Raw genomic sequence first — 21,049 nt, 5'->3', positions numbered from 1 at the left:
AGTGTCTTCCCTCTGAGGAAAACACCTTCCATCTACACTATTATCTTGCATGTTCATAGTTATTGACATATTATTCTCCCCAAAATATGAATCTTTTAAAGAGAGGGTATTCAAAAAATCCATTAATTTCCATCTTTTTCTTTTTGTGTCTCCCCCAAGATCTTTCTTGGAGTCAGGAAGACCTGAGTTCAAATTCTGTCTCTGACAACTTAATACTTTTATGAGTTTAGACAAATCATTTAACTTGTCTGACTCAGTTTATTATATGTGAAATAAAGATAATAATAGCCCTTAGCTCCCAGGGTGGCTGTGAGATTAAAATGAGATATTTATAAGGAGCTTTACAAATCTTAAACTACGTTACGAATGCTAACTATTATTGTTACATAACAAATGCTATTTTGGAAAGAAAAAAAATCCATATAACTGATCAATACATTGAAAAAGGCTAAAAATAAGTGCAATGTTTGTAGCACTTTGCACTGAATAGTTGGAGATGCAAAGAAAGAAAGACATTCCCTCCCCTCAAGGGACCTACATTCTAATGAGTGACACAACATATGAACAAGATATAGACAACATAATTTGAAGGTAATTGTAATGTCCCTACCAGTAAGGAGGATTAGACAATGATTTCTCAAAGAAGCAGAACAACTAGGTAGCACACTGAGTAGAGCATTGGGCTTGGAATCAAAAAGTCTCAGTTTTGTGAATTCAGTTCTGGCCTCAGACAATCATTTTTTGCCTCAGTTTCTTCATCTGCAAAATGAGCCGCATCTTTGCCAAGAAAACCCCAAATGAGCTTATGAAGATTCACACCTAACTGAAAAAACTCAACAACAACAGAGGAGAGTATTTTACCTAAAAAACCTGAAGCTGAATCTGAAGTTTTAACCTGAAGAAAGCCAGGGAAGACAGGAAGCAGATGAGGAAGAGGATTCCAGGCATGGAAGATGGCCAAAGAAAATGTCATGGGATTTGGGAGACGGAGTGTCTCATGTAAGGATCAGCAAGGAAGCCATTGGGACTGGATCACAGAGTAGGCAAACTCTTAATAAATGCATTTGATTAACTGTAAATAAACCAGAAATTCAAGTGCATAAAGAGGAACACTACAATGTCAGGAAAAATAACATGGGGACAGATTGTAAGAGACTTTCATTGCCAAAGTCATTTTATTGCTTTGTGATTTTGGTGGGCACCTAGGGGGTGCAATGCATAGAGCATGGCATCTGGAGTCAGAAAGTCCTGAGTTCAAATCTAGCCGCAGACACTTATTAGCTATGTGACTCTGGGCAAATCACTTAATCCTGTTTGCCTCAGTTTTCTCATCTGTAAAATGAGCTAGAAAAGGCAATGGCAAATTACTCCAGGATCTTTGCTGAGAAAACCCCAATAAGAGTCAGACATGACCAAAAATTACTAAACAACAACAAAACCTTTCTACTTGACAGGCTAATGCTGATCCTTGCTTAATAGCATAGATTTAGAGTTCAGAGAGATCTTAGAAGCCACCTGATCTAACTCCTTTCTTTATAGATGAAGAAATTGAAACCCTACTAGACCAAATGAAAAAAAAAATACATTTCAGTAAGTCGGAGGAGGATTTCATGTGATCCACCAAAGTCTAGGAATTAATTAGTTATTCACTTTAATAAACCTTAATATTTTATCAATTAATACAATGTTTAATTTGAATGAGATTTCTGACCAAGATCACTTGACCATTCTAAGTTCTCAAATAATTATTATTAAAATGTCTTTGCCATGCGTCAGAATAAAAAACAGTATATTTGAAAGGAAAAAAAAAAACCTTCTAACAATTTATTCAAATTAAATTCCATAAGTTACTTATTAACCTTAGAGAAACTGTTCCAAGCCCTTAGAGAAGTGTTATAAACCTTCAACACTCCTAGCACTATCATCTTAGCAACCTACTCGCCACTTCTGTCTTGTTCATCCAAGAAATCTACAAAATGGGCAACCGCCATGTAAGTAGTCTTTCCATTGGGATAGCCAACATAGAAATCAAGCCTTAATTTTATTGTGCATGGGATAAGAAGTCATATGAATTTAGTAAATGTACAAATTTATAATCTGAAATCTGGGTTGATTTATACAAAGTTTTCCCCCCTGGAGCAATGCAGTTTCTTACTCATTTCAACAATGCAGCACCAAAATTTTAACACATGCTGGGCATCAATTTGTGTAGAATCCAGTTAATTATCTCAGAAATAATGTGTCCTAAGCAAGCAAAAAGATAGAAATGTATTTTAAGAAAGCAACAAAATAAATCACTGTGCCTTACCTATAATAGTATATAATACCTATAATAGGTATGTAATCAATATTTGATAAATGAATAAATGAAGGCTTTTTTGCTGCACCTCAGAGAACTGCACAAATCATTAGTTCTACAGTTGTCTTGGTTGGGGAGAAGTTCAGCTCCTTTTACAAATGTGCCAATCAGATAGCAGAAGAGATGTGTTGGCTACGGTTCTGTCTAAACAAAGCATCATGCAATGTGGATGTAAAAGGAAAAATGCAGTCATCCAGTGATTTCATCCAGCTAGCATCAAACATATATGAAAATACTGAGGTAGTAGACTAAATGTTTTACTTTGGACTTAGATGTCCATTAATAACATTAACATTTGGCATTCCTTGATATCATATGGATATTATAAAAAATTGCTGATGAATACAGGATCTCCTCATTTTGATGAATTGTACATTTAAGGACAAAAAATTCCCTGAGGTCAATTGTGTTTGCCTATCATTACAAGTGATGTTTAAGAGGGTTTATAAAATGTAATAAGATGTGTGCGTACATGTGTATATGTATGTAGATATTATGTATAGCTGTGCTAACTAGAGCATTGCTTACAAGGTTTTTCTGTTTCTGTCTAGTTAGTAAGTAAGAAATAGGGAAAGAAAATGAACAAGCATTTATATAGCACTACTATGCTCCAAGCACTTTACAAATATATCTTTTGAGCCTCTCAAAACTCTATGAGGTAGGCACTGTTACCATCCCTATTTTACAGTTGAGAAAACTAAGAGAGACAGGGATTAAGTGATTTGCCAGAGTCACACAGCTAGTAATTATCTGAGGCTGGATTTGAAGTAAGGTCTTGCTGACTTCAAGCCCAGCACTCTGTCCACTGTACTACCTAGTTGTCCTGTATTTGCTCAGACATTTTCAAGATTCCAGCCTTAAAGACACTATCTTCAAAGAGGTTTTATTTGATAAGTTAAAGGAAGTCACATCTTCCTCGAAGATCATGAATAGTAATTTTGTAGGTTACCTCTGAGAAATACTAAAATACACTTCTAGAATACTCTTCAAAGCTATGAGGCCTTGGGGAAAATTTCATTTATTTATTAGCATAGTCAGCCTTATTGTGAGTTGTTTTCAATTTTTCAAAAGTCACAGTTTGGCTGGTCTTTGAACATTTTTTCCCCTTTATTTGGATCTTCAGAGTCAGTCTTACCAACTTTCAAAGGACAGTCAGCAGATATCCAAAGGGAAAACCCCATCTTCACCAATTCAGCCCCTGCACCAGCAGCCAGGGAGCCAACAACCAGGGAGCCAACAACCAGGGAACCAGCAGCCAGGGAAGCAACAACCAGTAAGCATTCTTCCCATTTATTCCCCCAAGGAAGAGCCTCACTGGCTTTTATAGCCCAGCATCATCATGTGCTATAACCTGGGCTATCGAGTAAGGGTTTCCAACCTCTTTCAGTCCCAACTGATTTCTTGGCTTTCAGTAAACCTTTCTCTGCACTTTATTTCTTATAAATTGAAATAAATTTTATAGTTTACATAAGAAAAACCTTCCCATATCTCTCTATTAGATATGAAAGGAAATAGATATGTACATAAAAAATAAAATAGATTGATTTCAATCAAATAATATTATAATTGACTAAATATTCACTCTATCCCTTTGGGATAGATATGCACCAGTTTGGAAACTGTAGTCCCAGAGACTATCTTTGCTTGCACATATTGCAGTACCATTAACTATCTTACCTCAATAATTTTAATTATGTTACATCATTAACAGATCCTTTCCTCCAGGAACTTGGGATGTTTGTTTTTTAATGGATACTGGACTATGATTTTCTAAGAACAAATGCTTTTCCAATTCTGATATCCTAGGATACTAAGATCTCTATAATAATTAATATCAAACAAATCAAGTTCCATTGAGTTTACTGGAGTGTATTATGCAAAACAGTCAAGGAAGTGAGAAATGGATAAAAAGTCAATTGGTGGGAACATGAAAGAAGCAAACTTTAAAGGCAATGGAACATTGCCAACTTTTTAAAGATCTGTGGTCTCAGAAGTGTGGGATCTCCCATCATCTGAAACATCACTAGCCTTCTATAACCAAGTAGACAAGTCATCTCAGACAAGCCAAGTGACTTACTCATGGTCACACTAATTATTAAGAGATAGGATGCCATTCACCTAAATATCATATTTTATAAAGTTCTATATTATTTAAATAGGTTAATTTCAATCAGATAACATGGTTATTTACCAAATAATCACTCTACTTCCTTGGGATGGATGTACACTAGTTTGGGAACTCTAGCCCCAGAGAATACCCCTGCTTGCATGTATTGTGATAGCATAAATTATCTTTTATAGAACAACAGCTGAGGCAATAAACAAACTTTAAAATTACTTCCAAGTCTTAAATATTTTTAGTCCCAGTGTTTTTCCATCACTAATAATTCTAAAGATATAATTTGATGATATATACACATATATCTATATATATGGGTGTGTATATGTACAGGTATACCTACACATGTGTGTATGTAATTATATATCTATTATTATATAATAGCATATATAATAAAAGCAAAATATGTAATAATATATTATGCAATGTTTAATATATTCTATTATAATTTTATTATATAATTTGTGTAGTTATATTTATATGCTTTGTAGATTTCAATTTTTCACTCAGCTTTTCTGATTCTCAAGAAAATCCTAAAGTTGATAGTAGGATTTAGCACAGTGCCTGCCACATAGTAAGTGCTTAATAAATGCTTGTTGACTAACCTCAAGGATCATTTGGTTCAGTTCTCTCCTTTTACAGAGGGTACTCAGCACAAAAATACTCATAAATCCAACTGAATTGTCCTTGGGAATTTTATTTAATAATAATTCGGTAGCCTTGACATCCATGGAGTTCTTGTGTTTGCTTTATCAGTTGGCAAAATGCTCTATTTATCACCTGGATGTTTCTCTGGGGAACAACAGTGAACCAATCTCTACTATGTGAAGGACTGACTCTCAACTTAGACAGTTCTAGTCTTACTAAAGCCTGGATTTTGTTTTTCTATTTGTTTTCATTTCAGTAATGATTGAGAGTGCTAGACTCTGAGTTAGGAGGCCTGGGTTCCCTTCCCATTTCAGACACTTTCTAGGCATGGGCAAATCCTTGGTTCCTCCATCTGTAAAATGGTTCAACTGGTTGTGATTATAGATGTGACCTTAAAGGCCATCTAGTCAAATTCCCTCATTTTACAGATGAGGAAACTAATAAATAGATATATTGGTCTCCAGGTGGAGATCATTGCTAATTCACCATTAACAAATGGATAAGGTATTGGGGATAAAGTCAGGAAGATCTGGCCTCACATCTGGCCTCTTACTTTACTAGCTATGTGACCCTGAGCAAGTCACTTAACTTTTTGCCTCAGTTTCCTCAATTGTAATAGTAATAATAATAATCAAAGCTATCTTCCAGAATTGCTTTGAGAATCAAATATGACAATATTTGTAAAATACCTATCTTGGTGGCACATAGTGCTATATGAATGGTAGTTATTATTATCATTATCCTTGTTATGAACCAAATATGTAGAGAATATATGAAGGTCATCTGAAAGGGGAAGGCATTCAGAACTAGAGGGCAATGAGGGAAGGAAAAGAGAAAAACAGGAAAGGCCTCCTTCAGAAAGTGAGATTTAAGCTAAGTATTGAAGGACACCAAGGAAATTCTTTGTACTATATCCATTGTATAAATTCATACATTTATAGGACATCAGAGCTGGAAGAAATTCTTTCCCTGTATATGTTGTTGTTCACCACCTTCCCCACTTCCTTCTCAAGAGGAGGGGCTGTTTTTTGCCTTTTATATACTCACTAGGTCCATGAGCACAAACAAGGTGCTTGACCTCTATACACTTTATCTTTTTCCTCCATAAAATGGAGATAAAAATTTGCCTGTTCTACCTCATGGTATCAAGAGGAACAGTCAATCAGCTTTTGTTTATAAAACTTTGGCACTACAGAATGATGGATTACTATTACTCTAGATTAGCTCTGGAAATACACTTGCTTAAGTACTTTGACCAAATAGCTCCTGTCCCTGGGCCTTTTGGTGATCTTGATTATTTTTAAAAGTCGGGGAGGTGGGGAGGATAATTTAAATGATCTCTAAGAATCCTTCTTTACCATTTTTTGATTCACTATACAATGTATACAAATTCTGTGGTTAGGTGTAGGTCGTGTGAATTGACAGATGTCATAGTGATAGGTGGAGGTGATAGAGGAAACCTAGTGTGTACTGTTATAGTCCAACAAAGTCCACAGGCTAAAAAAAGCAGAAGGAGGAGGAGAGAAGCATTAATGTGTTGTCATCTTTTCTTCTACAGAACGGAGGTGTCAAACATATAATTTGAGCACAGTGCTCCCCGTGCTAGCCCATGCAAATTAAAATGTAACTGGGAAATACTTAACAAGATAAATAAAAATACAATTAGATACTGACAATATATTAAGGTGTATGGTTTTTTAAGTCAATATGCAGCAGGCAGAGATCCTTAGTATAATTTAGTGATCCCATCTCTATTTGAGCACTGGTATAGAGCATAGTTCTGTATTACTTCTTTTGGTGGTAAACAACAGATACAGGAAGTTCTCTCTCATACCACTACAATACAGTGAGCTATTTTCCAAATTCTTCATTTAATTCCTTCTTCTCTTAGATAGTCTGTAATAGCCTTCCACAATAATTCTCTTTTTCCTTTTTTTTTTTTTTTTAATTGATCTCACTCAAGTATATTCTGCCATGCTTCCCCTCTCAATACCTGAATTTCCCCATGAATGTATCTTCTTAATGTGCAGATTAGTTTGCCACTCCTTTTGAAGTTGTAATCTTCCAGAGTCTTACTTGAATTTTGGGTCCCATCTCATCCCATTTTCATCAAAGCTAGGTGAGTTATTGCTGTTGTTAAGTGATTTCAGTCATGTCTGACTCTTTGTTGACTCCATTTGCGGTTTTCTTGGCAAAGATACTAAAGTGATTTTCCATTTTCTTCTTCAGATCATTTTAAAGATGGGCAAACTAAGTAAATAGGGATAAGTTACTTGAGCAGAGTCAGATAGTTAGTAAGTATATTGGATTTGAATTCATGAAAATGAATCTACCTAACTCCAGGTCCACATCCTAAATATTTCACCACCTAGCTTCCTAGTGCAGTGGGTCAGAAGATCTAATTTGGAATCCCATCTCACACATATATTAGCTATATAATTCTTAACCTCTCTCAATTTTCTCATCTATAAAATTAGAATAATAGTAGCACCTGCACCACAAGGTTGCTGTTAGGTTCAAATAATATAACATATATAAAAGGTTTAAACAAATACTTACTATTATTATTCCACCAAGTCTCAGGGATGCCTATTAAGATTAAATATGCTTCCTTGCTTCAGGATAGCTACTTGATCCTATTTATTACTCATACTTTGTGTCCTTGTATATAGATATCTGAGGGCATTCATTTTATTGCTGACTCTTTTCTTGGATTTTGCCTGCAATCAAATTATGGTCTTCCTTTTTGTAATTTTGCCTTTGTTATTCCTGCTACTGTCCATAGTGTTGAATCCATGGGAACTATGTGGGCAGTTTACTCCTCTTCCTTTTTTATAGGCCTCTTGGTCAGATTCACAAGACTTCTAACAAATACCTGTAAATCTACTGTTCTCTAACAAAATGCCAGTAGAAAATAGATTCTTTCAGGTGGTTGAATTATAAAAAATAATCAATGTACAAACTAAAGATAGCCATTTGTAACATTTCTTTTAAATGGTGTGGGATACTTAAGTAATTACTTAAGTAATTAATTACTTAAGTAGAGTAGCTGGCACTCAGGAACTATGGTCGTAGGAGTCTCACATCAAGTCAAGTTCAGGTCTAAGCAGCCAGTTGGCACAGTGGGTAGACTACTAAACTTGAACTTGGGAAAATCTAGCTTCAGATCTAATCTCAGATACTTAGTAGCTATGGGACACTGGGCAAGTCCCACTTTTTGCTTCTGTTTCCTTATCTGTAAAATAGGTCTACCTTCCTAGAATTATTATGAAGACCAAATGAGATAATATTTGTAAAGGACTAGAAAACATTAAGGCACTATATATCATACAAATATTAGGTATTAATAGTAGTATTACAGTACTAATAGTAGTACCTAGATCATTATCATTCAATTCAATTCAAAAACTATTTGTCAAGCTAGTCACTAAACTAAGTTCTGGGACAGGTACAAATAGAATTAAGTCACAATAAGTTCATAGGATTTGAAGCTAGAGGGGACCTTGGAAATCAACTAGCACAAACCCCTCACTTTTCAGAAGAAATGGCAAAGACTCAGGAATGAATTGTTATCCGAGACCAGTCCCTAAGTGATTCTGTGAATAGCATTAACTCTTTGAGTGTACTAAACCATTATTCATTGTGTTTTCCAATGAACCAAATAGAGCCTTAATGGGCTAGAAGAGTTATAATTCTCTTTTAAATGTGTCAACCAAATCTCAGGATACTGCTTACATATTGATTATCTAGCTGACCAAGAAATATAATTATATTCAACCTAGAAAAACTACAAGCACTCAGTTTTTAAGAAGCAGGAGATGTAATGAAAATAATTGACATTTAGTGGATTTTCAAAACCTGTAATGAAGGAAGCTCATTCCCTAGTGAGAAGCATACCTCTCTTGGCTAAAAATGCTATTTAGTCATTAGAATCCCATTAAAACAATACTGCAAAACATACAAGTCAATAGAAGCCAACAAGAATAATAGGAAGATCAATCCTCCTAAGGATCATAAAGAAAATGTCCTTAGTAGAAAATATGATTAGAATTTATGCTTTTTCAAGATGCCATAATCTAGTGTCACTTAAAATTCAAGTCTCAAGGATGCCTATTAAGATTAAATATGCTTCCTTGCTTCAGGATAACTACTTGATCCTATTTATTACTCATACTTTGTGTCCTTGTATTTAGATATCTGAGGGCTTTCGTTGTTTTGCTGGTTCCATATCATCTTGTGTTCCTCAAGAACAAACAAACACCAGATATTGGTCCAGACACTGTGCTAAATTCTGAGATTAAGAATGGGCAGAATTAAGACAGGGGCAGCTAAGTGGAACTATGAGTATAGTACAGGGCCTGGAGTCAGAAGGACTTAAATTTAAATACAGCCTCAGACATTTACTACTTATGTGATCCTGAGCATCTAAGCATGTCACTTAACCTTGATTGTCTTCAGAAAGGGAGAGAGAGAGAGAGAGAGAGAGAGAGAGAGAGAGAGAGAAAGGAAAAGAGTAGGGAAGGGAGATAGAAAGAAAGAAAGAAAGAAAGAAAGAAAGAAAGAAAGAAAGAAAGAAAGAAAGAAAGAAAGAAAGAAAGAAAGAAAGAAAGAAAGAAAGAAAGAAAAAAGGAAGGAAGGAAGGAAGGAAGGAAGAAAAAAGGAAGGAAGGAAGGAAGGAAGGAAGAGAAAGGAAGGAGGAGGGGAGAGGAAAGGAGAGATGAAAAGCAAGACAGTTCACATAGTCCAGCTAATTTCTATTTTCAAGGACCTTGAAGTCTAATTAGGGATTAGGATTAACTCCAGATAACCGATATAATTAAGAGGGGCCAGGAAGATTTCTTACAGAAGATGGAATTTTAGACTTGGAGGAAGCTAAGGAAACTAGAAGGCAGAGATGAGGATAAGCCAATGAAAATGCCCAAAGTTGAGAAATGAAATAAAGGAACAGCAAGGAAGTCAATATCACTGAATCACAGAATACATGGGATAGAAAAAGGTGTGAGATGGCTAGAAAGGAAGGTAATAGTCAAGTTAGGAAGGACTCTTGAATGTCAAGCATTGGTGTTATAATTGTTCTTAGGGTTGGAGGGAAACTCTGGAGTTTGAGGTGACATAGTCAGATACAAACTTTAGACAGATTAATTTGACAAACAGATGGAGGACAGACTAGAGTGAGGAGTTGGGAGTGATACCTATGTTTCAAGCCCTGGTGACTAGCAAGATGATGGAATCTTTGACAGTAATACCAAGGAGAAAGTTTGGGGTAAAATGTAATGAGTTCAATTTTATACATGTTGAGCTTAAGATGTTTTGGGGATTTCTTGTTCAAGATATTCAATAGTCAGATGGAAATTTGAGAATGGAGATCAGGATAATACTTGGGGATGAATAAGTAGATGTGAGAATCATCTGCAAAGAAATGATTGTTGAATCTATGGGAGCTAAGGAGATTATAAAGTGAAATAACATAAAAGGAAAAGAGAAGATGATCTTATGACAATCTTGTGAAATACCTAGTTAGCAGGTGTGGAGATTAAAACTGTCTCACCGACATCTGAGTCAGAGCTCTGAGTCAATAGCAATTATTAAAGAGTCCATGGCTCCCTCTAATGAAGTGAACCTCAGATCTTCCTCATAATCTTCCAGGACTCTATTTTTATAGGGCTAGACTTTTAAAAACAGCTATACCAAATACAAAATAGTTCCACCGGTTGATATGTGACACCTATGTTAAAAATAAGTAAAATACTATGTCAACAGAGGCATGAATTGGATGAAACAAGGGACAGCTATACTAACTAAATGATCATAAGATGAAGAAGTTTCTCCTTAGGCTAGGAAGGAAGAGATGATACAAACTATCATATGTTGGGTAAAGGATGGGGCATCTGACTAAGTGATCATAAGATTGTAAGAAGATGATCATCTGCTCCTGTGGGATGAGAGAGAATGGTTCAGAGGTACAAAATATATTGGGGACTTTTCATATAGTTCAGCTACCTCTATCACACTGAACTTGACCTCTAGTTAACTTCCTATAATTATTCTAGTGAACTTAGAATCTGCAGCTCACAATTCTGGGACCTAATATACAAAACTTTGTTATGTTTCTATCAAATTAATTAATACTGATTAGAATATATTTAGAATAGAACTATTTCTCACACAAAGGAGATCTGAATGAAGATCCAATAAATAAGCCTGACAAGAAAAGATCAGAAAAGTAGGAGAACCAGGAGAGACTAGAGTCATGAACACCTGAAGAGAAACAAGTGTCAAGGAGAAGACGGTGATTGACAATGTCAAAATTATGGAGTTAGAAATTATAGAATTTGACAACTGATTGGATACAGGGGTGAAGGAGAGGCAGCAGTTAAAAATGACATCAAGGTGACAAATCTGGAAGAACCATAATTAGATACAGAGAAAGGGAGTCAGATTACATGGGAAAGATGAATGATTCAATCCTATACATATTAATTTTGAGATATCACCAGAAAATCTGAATAGAGATGTCTAGCAGACATTTAGAAATGTTAGTCTGGAATTCAGGGGAAAGGATAAGAATGAAGGAATAATTTTACTAGTCTTCTATATAGTTTTTAATCTGAAGGCTTATAAGTGAAGAGAGTATAAAAAGATAAGATTTGAGAATCTTGTACATATGTATATATGTACATTCATACATGTGTATATGTTATTCAGTCATTTCAGTCATGTCTTACTTTCCCTGACTCCATTTTGGGATTTTCTTGGTAAAAATACTGGAGTAATTTTTCATTTCCTTCTCCAGCTCATTTTACAGATGAGAAACTGAGGCAAAAGGGAATAAGTGACTTGTCAGTGTTACACAGTATCTGAGACTGGATTTTAATTCAGGAAGATTATTGTAGGTCCAGCTCTCTCTCTACCATGCCACCTAGCTACTTTAATAAAGCTTAGCAGTATAGTTAACATACTGAATGGACAGCATCCCTCTACTCCTAAAAAACAAAGTCAAAAAAACTTCACAAGTACAAAATAGTAGAAATATAGATAATACTTATAATTAGCTTTTATGTAAATCTATAAAGTTTGCAAAATATTTCATATACATTATTTCATTTGATCTCCACAATAATCTTGTGAGATAGATTTCCCAATAGAAAGTTTCCTATACTGACAAAATCACTAGATTTTTTTTTTTTTTTTAAAGTGGAATAGATTGGGTGTGGTTAGATTATGGAAGTCTTCAACCTCAGGCTAAGGAGTTTGGACTTTATCTTGTGTGCTAATGCAAAACATGAGAGGCTTTTGATAAGGAAGTAACAGAATAAAAGTGCCCTTTTAGAAAGGCAGATTTCTGATGGCAATATGGTACAGTAAAAATAATGAGGGACTTGGAAGACCTGGATTTAAATCCTTCCTTTAAAACTTTCTAGGTAGGCAAGGTGGGGCAAATGTCTTAATCTCTCTGCTTCTCAAATTCTTGATCTGTAAAAATGGGAAGAAATAATACTTACATCACAGGATTGTTGTGCAATTCACTTGAGATGATTTATGTAAAATGCTTTGCAAAACTTTAAAGCTCTATATAAAAGTCAGCAATTACCTAGAACTGGAAAGGATTTCAGAAAGATAAACTAGAATAGAACAGAAAAGAATCTTGTTCAATCCCTTATTTTATAAATAAGAAAACTAAGTCAAAGAGAAGTAAATTGGCTTGTCTAATTTGTATGGGTGGTTAATGAGAAGTTGGAATTTAGGATCAAGTTCTCTGACCTTAAACCTGATATTCTACTTCTAGAAAACCATCAGAATAATGTAGCTCTGAGGTGTTGGTGATCTTAATTAAGGTTATAAGAAGGGAAAGGAGAGAAATGATGTAAGAGAAAACCCTTGGAAAGAACCCTTAGCATGCTAGATGCAGTACAACTTGATACAGGTCTAAGCTGTAGGGGAGAAATGAAGCTCATTGTTTTTTATCCTGATTGAGTCATTAATTGGCCCACAGTAAATTAAGCACTGTTATTTCTTTTCAGTAAATTGATACCTGTTCCTCTGCTCTCATCAGCTCTCTTTGACCACATAGCACTCTTTAATGCCATTTATCAGTCCACCTCCATCTCCCAGGCTTCCTCTGTTCAATACCCTCTGCCCACTCATCCTCAACTCTTGGGAATACAAGAGCACATTAGCCACTTCCTTTCACTTGTAATTAGTCCCATGTTTATACTCATGCTAAGTTGCCAAAAGACTTACTTTGGCAACATCAGAAAGAAATGGATCATTATTTTCTAAGCTAAGTAGTACTTCCTTCTTCATAACACTAATGGACACAGCTACTTTCACTGCTAAAGGGAAAAAAAAAAAAAAAAAAAAAGAACTCCTTCCCCATTCTCCATCTCCATCCAAAATCCAATTTTGCTGATGAGGAGCAGCAGTGATTGGTTACTTAACTATAAAAGTCTCCTGGGGTCTTTAAACTCCCAATTCAATCTGAGAAATCTGGTGAAGCAGACATTCATTTGTCATGGGCTATAGAATCTTGTTTCTCGGCAATTAATGTCTCTTTTTTTCAACTAAGCACTCAAAAAAAAAAAAAAAAAAAACCCAACACTCTCAGAACACAATTTTTAAATACCTCTAGGAATGAGGAAATTGAGAAATATTATAGAAATTGATTTGGGTCATACCTGATACCCTTCATGAGCCATACTCCAAACAAAGAAGTAGGCAATGATATCTCTTACTGCCTTGTACTGATCTTATATCATTCTCTTTCTCCTACTCATTTTTTTTCTTCTACATTTCAAATCTGAATTCCAAGTGTTTTGTTAAATTAATTAGGGGGCAACTGTATGGTCTACCAATGGTCTTCTCATGGGTAATGATAGCAATTTCATTTATTCTAGGTTCTTTACTTCTGATGAGTTTGTCTTATACTCTTACTCATATACCGCAAGGTGACTCACTTTCTTCACTCTAATGTCAGGAAGAATGATTGAAGGGCAGCTCAGGATATCTCCTTTTCACATCCCATGCTTGACATAAATCTGACAGATATGGTATAAAGTGGACCTAATTAGAGGGATAGCTAGAAATATTAAATTAACTACAATTTGAGGAAAATATTGTTTTAGCCTTAAAATATTGATCTACTAGGTTCTAGTAGAATACAACTTCTGTACCTTATCTTAGTGTTGAGATGGTTCTGGATATTTGAAGATTGCCAATCAAGTGCACAACCTAGAACCACATTAGAAATGCTTGGGAGTACCTATCCAGTGATGGATTCCATCTCTCCTATCCAAGGATCTGTCTTGCTACATCCAGAGAATTGTCACATTATCACAAGTTTGGCCAGTGATGATTTTTTTTTTTTGGTCACAGAGAAGTTTAAAGAGCATCTAATAAAATGTGGGCGCATCATAGTCTTCATCAGTGGAGGCAGCAACATTCCCAATGAATGCTTGACACACTCACATATAAAATGTTAGCATGTATTTGACAGTGCATAATAAAAGTGAACAAGTTCCAATTTAGTCATTGGGTCACAATGACTTATGACTTTGGTCCATTATTTATTTTATTGAATGACTAAAAGAAAGCCATAATTTTGAAATAGATGAACAAAACAAAATCCTATTGGAAACAAAGCAATACTTAAAATTTCATCTCAGTAATGATGTCATTAAAACCCCTTAGGTTTCATAGGTTCTTACCTTAGGTTCATAGCAACTTACTACTTGAACAAGTCATTTAATCTCTCTTTGGGCCTCAACTTTTTTTATCTGTTAAGTACTCAATTTGCAGCTGAAGGTTAGAATTGATGACCTCTGCCAAACCATGTCAAAATGTAATTGTGAAATATTGAACAATATAGAACGTAGGCCATGTTAATATGTGGTCTTCTAAATCACTATTTAGTCAAGAGAGGATCGTTATTTTAATGATCCCTGTTTCTATTTGTTTGACACAACTTCATTAAGATTGCCTCTAGCTCTCATTTAGTTACTGTATAATCCAATGATACAAATACAGTTTAAGTCCCCACCCAGCTCATTCTCTACCAAAAGACCTGCCTGGAAATATAAATCAAATAGCAAACCATTTAAATGGAAGAAAATAAAAAAGTAAATAACAGAGATGAGTCATTCTCGGCTTCCCTCCATCAAAGGGTACAATATTCTATAAACTTCTCTAGGGGATGGTTCTAGAGGACACTCCTTAAAAAGGTACCTCTGGCTTCAAGAAAAAGGCTGTCTTATTGCTTTAGGAATCCATCTTTCTCAATTATCTTGTCATGGTCTGAAATTCAACTTTCTGCTGCTACTCTCATTCTACTCTGCTTGCACATTATTGTCCCATGGTAACTCTCCTCTCTACCATTATTACTCTGCTTTGGAAGCCATTTGCTCCTTCTTTGATGAGTTGTTGCTGCCATGTACAGGGACAGTAACCCATTCATGCAATTTGTTATAGCCTTTTTTTTTTTTTTTTTTTATGAGATTGCTCCAGTACAACATGTATCAGAACCAATCAACATTTATCCATTTCATTAGAAAGGTCCACTTCATATTCAACAGACACCCAAACATGATCCCATTGATTATGCAGATAATGCATTTCCCAGATCTCATTCCTACTTAGGGTCAGGGCAAGTAAATTCTTTTTACCTCTTTTCCATATAGAGCCAGTGTGCACCCTAAAAGATGTTTTCCTCTTTCTCCTCTTCCTCTTCTTCCTCCTTTTTTTCCTCCTCTTCCTTTCTCTCCTCCTCCTCATACTTCTTCTTTTTCTGTTATGTCAGCATGGACTCCATAGATCACAGCATTCCAGGTCCTTCTTCCTTCAAATACCTTGTGATATCTATTCAAGTTGATGTTTGTTTTTCTACAACACTGTCTATCCATCTCATTCACTACCATACCCTAACCCTTTTGCCTTCAATCTTTTCCAATATCAGGGTCTTTTCCAATGACTCCCATATTCACATAAAGTGGCCAAAATATTTAAGTTTCAGTATTTAACCTTTTAGTGAATAGCCAGAATTAATTTTTAAAATATTGCTTGACTTGATTTCCTTGCTGTCCAAGGGACTCTCAAAAGCTTTCTTTAGTATCACAATTCGGAACTGTTGTTCTGCAGGGCTCAGCTTCCCTTAGAGTTCAACTTTCACAGCTATACATTAATGGCTCCTGGAAAAACCCTATCTTTGACTATATGAATCTTTGTTGCAAAGTGATGTCTCTAATTTTTAGTATGCTATCTAGATTTACCATAGCTTTCCTTCTAAGGAGCAAGCATCTTTTAATTTCATGGCTGCAGTCACCATCTACACTGATCTTTGAGCCCAAGAATATAAAATCTGACATATAAAATCTCTCTATTTACTAGGAAATGATGGGGCCAGTTATGAAGATATGTAAATCTTAATTATTTCTATCAGAAGCTGGAGATAAGTACATGAGTTGGTCTTTATTTACCCATTCAACAATCATTTTGCTCATCTTCAAACTGTCCCCAGCAGCTAGCTTAGAAACAGACATATTGCCTCTAAAATTCAATAAGGCTCAAAAAATTTCTATTCCCTTTTGTGGTTTCCTAGATTTACCTTCCAGTGATATGTAGAGTCAAAAACTCCCGAAAACAGTAGCTAATCATCCTACCTATCTATTTCAAGTGCCACTTAAATGAATAAATGAACAATCTTTGAAAATTCATCCCTCTTTCTGTCCAAGGTACCATTGTGCTTCTAGGCATTCACATTTTCAATCTTGAAATTATCTTATGTTCCTCAATGTCCTTACCCCACATATTCAATCTGTTAACAATCCTTTTCAATTCTATCTCCACATCTTCTCTCCTATCTGCCCACCACTCTGGCTTAGGTACTCATCACTTCTCTCTTAAATTATTGTTATAAGTGGTTTGGGTAGTTCCTCTTTCTAGTATGTAGTTGACACAGCTACCAAAGTGATATTCTTAAAGCTCAGATCTGACCTTGCTCAATAAACTTCAATGGTTCTCTAAGATCAAATGTAAATTCCTCAAATTTAGCATTGAAAGTCCTTTACAATTCAACTCCAACCTATCTTTCCAGCCTTATTTTATATTCAGTACTCCCATTCATGGACTCCTAAGTTCAGCCAATTGATCTTTTTGGTTATTCCACACCTAATATCCTATTTCTTAGATCTATCTTTTGCAAACTGTCCTTCATGCCTAAAATGTACCTTTTCCTCCTTTCTGCCATTTAGAACTATTTCTTTTAAAAATTTAATTAAAATCCTACCTGCTACATAATCTTTCATGATTCTACTCTTTGGGCATAATTTTAGATTACTCTTCAAAAGGTAGGATCTGCTCACAGTTCCAACAAATGCATGTAAGTGTCCCAATTTTTCTACATTTCTTTCAACATTTGTCATTTCCCCCTTCTATTATTTTAACCAATCTGATAGGTTTTATGAATTGATTGCATTTATTAAGTGCATTCTATGTACTAGGCATTGTGCCAAGTGTTAAGGATAGGAAGACACAAATCCCTGACCTCAGGGAAATTACATTCTAATGAGAAGGATAACATGTTCATATATAAATAAATTCAGAATACATATTCTTCTCTAGTCATTTTTTACAGATGAGGAAACTGAAGCAAACAAAATTAAGGGACTTTCCTAGGCTTATACAGCTGAGAAGTGTCTAAGGCTGGATTTGAACTCTCAAAGATTAGATTTCTTGAATCTAGATTTGGTACTCTATCCACTGTGTCATCTAGCACTACATTTACACTATAGAACAGAAGCAGTGATTTATGGGATGTTATAGGGTCCCAGAGATCATCCTCTCAAAGGGTAGACCAGGCAAAGTCTCAAGATACTAGATCAGTAGAGAGACTTTTCAGGAACAGACAACTGGGTTATACACCCTAGCCCTCTATCACCTCTCCTGTAAAAAATACAGAAAGTATACAAAAGGTTGGTTTGTAATCTTTTGATTTTCTAGGGCAGTTTAAGTCAAACAAAATCCATGAAAATACTCAGCTCTCAGAACAGAGTCAGTATGGTGCAGAAGGAAGTCAGAAGACTTGAGATAGAATTGTACTGATTTTTTTTAAACTTCAATTTATTTTATTTTTATATTTATTGATAGCCTTTGGTTTTAAATGAATGTATCCTTTCTTCTAAACCTCTCTAGCAAGCCTTTCTATTAAAAAAAAAAACTTTTAAAAGGGAAAAAAAATCACCAAAAATAAATCAATACATTAAATAGTTTGGCTTGTATATTCAATGTCCTGCCAACAAGCATTTATTATACACATATTATGTGGCAGGTGCTATGCTAAGAGCTGGGGTTACAAATAAAGGTAAAAATCAGTTGCTAAGTTCAAAGAGTTCACAGTCTAGTGGAGGAGACCATGAGTACATCAAGGCTTTTTAAACTTTTTCGACTTGCAATCCCTTTTTGCCTGAGAAATTTTTATATGATTGTGGGTATGTGAGGTTTATAAAATTGGTATACAAATCAAACATTTACTGATAATAAACAATAAAGAAATTTATTTTAAAATAATTCTTTGGTATACATATAATTTTATTCTTTATTAAAGTTGAAGCAAATTTGCATATGAACGAGATGGATGTGCTTGTTTATTTTTACACAAAAAATCTTAATGAAATATTTGATACTTTTTACTATTGCCAATCTTTTTGTGACCCTCACCTTCAGTTATGTGACCCACAGTATAAGAAGCTGTGGTGTAAATAATATTACAGATGAGATTATCTTGGGAAGCAGTAGTATTCCACACCTCTCATACCCCACTTTTATAAGGAAAAATAATTTTCATATCTCATTATCAGGGTTTAGGAATGCCTATTATAATTATACAGTTGTTCAGTCATTTTTCAGACATATGCCTACCTTTTGTGACCCCATTTTTGGATTTTTCAGCAAAGATTCTGGAAAGGTTGGTGATTTCCTTCTCCAGCTCATTTTACACATGAGGAAAGAGACAAACAAGAGACTTGGCCAGGATCACAAGGTAGTAAGTGACTAAGGGCAGATTTGAACTCAGTCTTGATGACTTTAGAACCAATGTTCTACCTACTGCACCACCTAGCTGCCCTATAATTACACAATTAATTATTTGGTTGTTTTGTGGGTATGTTTTGTGTTGCTCCTATTCTTTCTACTTGGTTAATTATATATGTTTAGCTGGTTTCACTAGACTCTGCAACAATTTATATGACTTCCCACACTTTTTTAGAATGCTTCATATTCATTGTTGCACATTCATGCACCATAATCTGTTAACCACTACCTGAAAGAAAGGATCTACTTTGTTTCTGATTCTTTTATTAAAAAAAAAATATTTTCCAAGGTGGTTGAGGATCAAATGAGATAATCATTGTAAAGTGTTTAGCTCTTTGTAGGTTCTATATAAATGTTAGCCATTAGTTATTTTTAAACCAGATCCATGATTTTATCTATGGAACTTCTGGGTGAGGAACTTCTCCAACAATACAAATTAGCAACTTCTCTGGACTCAAATCTTATAGAAGTTGTCTGGGGCATGCAGAGCCTGTGACTTGCCCAGGATGTTTCAGAAGTAGAATTTGCACTCAGTCTTCTGGACTCCAAGGCCAGCCCTCTATCCTCTGTGCAAATGATGTATCTTTACTATCAAAAAAAAGGTTATACTTATGACTATTTTGGTGTAAATAGGATCTATCTATCTTTGACTTCCTCTGGAGATATTCCAGCTCTGATATTTACTATTTGTGTGATCGTGGGGAAGATATTGTGCTGCTGAATTTCAGAATCCTACTCTAGAAAATGAAGTATTGGTCAAACTGGCTTCTGAGGTTTCCATCAGGCTGATATTCCATGATCTAGCACCTTTCACACTTAGTTCAAGGCATCCAAAGTAACTGTGGAACAGTTTAATATGCACATTGGATTTTTCCGATTTTCATTTGCTCAGAAATAATTCATGAATTAGCATTGTCTTACTGTCTAGCCCTGTCACATCTTCCCCCCAACTTTTATGCAAACTCTATTCCCCAGACAATTTTATAGTATTAGACAATGCATCAGAAAGGATCTTCCTGTAACCCTCTGAGAGATTTCCCAGAACCTTCCTGGGACTGATTGATTTGGCTGATACCTCTGCTACATAATGAGCCAACTATTGGAAATAAGACACAGGTGTTCATTATAGCAATGTTGAGTTTTTCCTCCACTACTGATATGGTAGATTACATGATACTTACATAGGCAGTCCTTTCATTTAAATGATACCTTCACTGCTTCATAGAAATCCACTTCAATCTCATTCTCTTCCAGTCCACAAAGTCAATTCAACACACATCCATAAATCTCTTTCCAGTGCTAGGAAAAAAAACAAAAAACAAAAAAACAAAAAACAAAAAACAAGAATGAAAGTCTCTGCCCTTCAGAATTCAATTGGAGAAGATTCAACCTGTATACCAATGAGCAGTACAGGTGATGTACAAAGTGAATCAAAGTAATTTTTAAAAAGAAAAAAAGTAGTGATTCAGTGAAGTGATTCATGAAGGACTTGTGGAGGAGTGGTATGCAAGCTGTGCTTGGAAGGAAACTAGAAATTCTATGAGGCAGGGGGCACTTTCATTCCAAACATGGGGTACCATATGTTTATGTCCCAAGTGTTCTTGCTTCCAAGTCCAGAACTCTATTCACTGTTCTTCATAGGTGCCTCAATATCCCCTAAGGCACATTTCTAAACTATGGAAATATTTCTAAGCAGATCAAGTGCCTCCTCAAAAAAATATGCCAGAAGAACATATTGTCTATTTTAATTTATACCTTGTAAAATATTGCTTATAATAAAATTTTGCTTGTCTCTAAAGAGGAAATGCAATAAATTTTACTGTCAATACACACACACATATACA

At 35.1% G+C, this 21,049-nt stretch overlaps 1 protein-coding gene across 1 annotated transcript in view; it reads left to right on the top strand.

Annotated features, from left to right (window-relative positions):
• Nucleotides 1-1,976: 1,976 nt before the first annotated feature.
• ANXA13 (annexin A13) overlaps nt 1,977-21,049 on the top strand; it is a 71,412-nt gene continuing 52,339 nt past the window's right edge. The window contains exons 1-2 of the mRNA XM_023496473.2: nt 1,977-1,991; nt 3,483-3,632. Coding sequence (XP_023352241.1) covers nt 1,977-1,991; nt 3,483-3,632 — 165 coding nt within the window. The remainder of the gene's footprint in view (nt 1,992-3,482; nt 3,633-21,049) is intronic.

The sequence above is a fragment of the Sarcophilus harrisii genome, chromosome 1 (genome assembly GCF_902635505.1).
Source record: "Sarcophilus harrisii chromosome 1, mSarHar1.11, whole genome shotgun sequence".
Classification (NCBI taxonomy): domain Eukaryota; kingdom Metazoa; phylum Chordata; class Mammalia; order Dasyuromorphia; family Dasyuridae; genus Sarcophilus; species Sarcophilus harrisii.
Note: the sequence above shows the minus strand (reverse complement) of the source record. Positions and strands in the feature narration are given on the sequence as shown.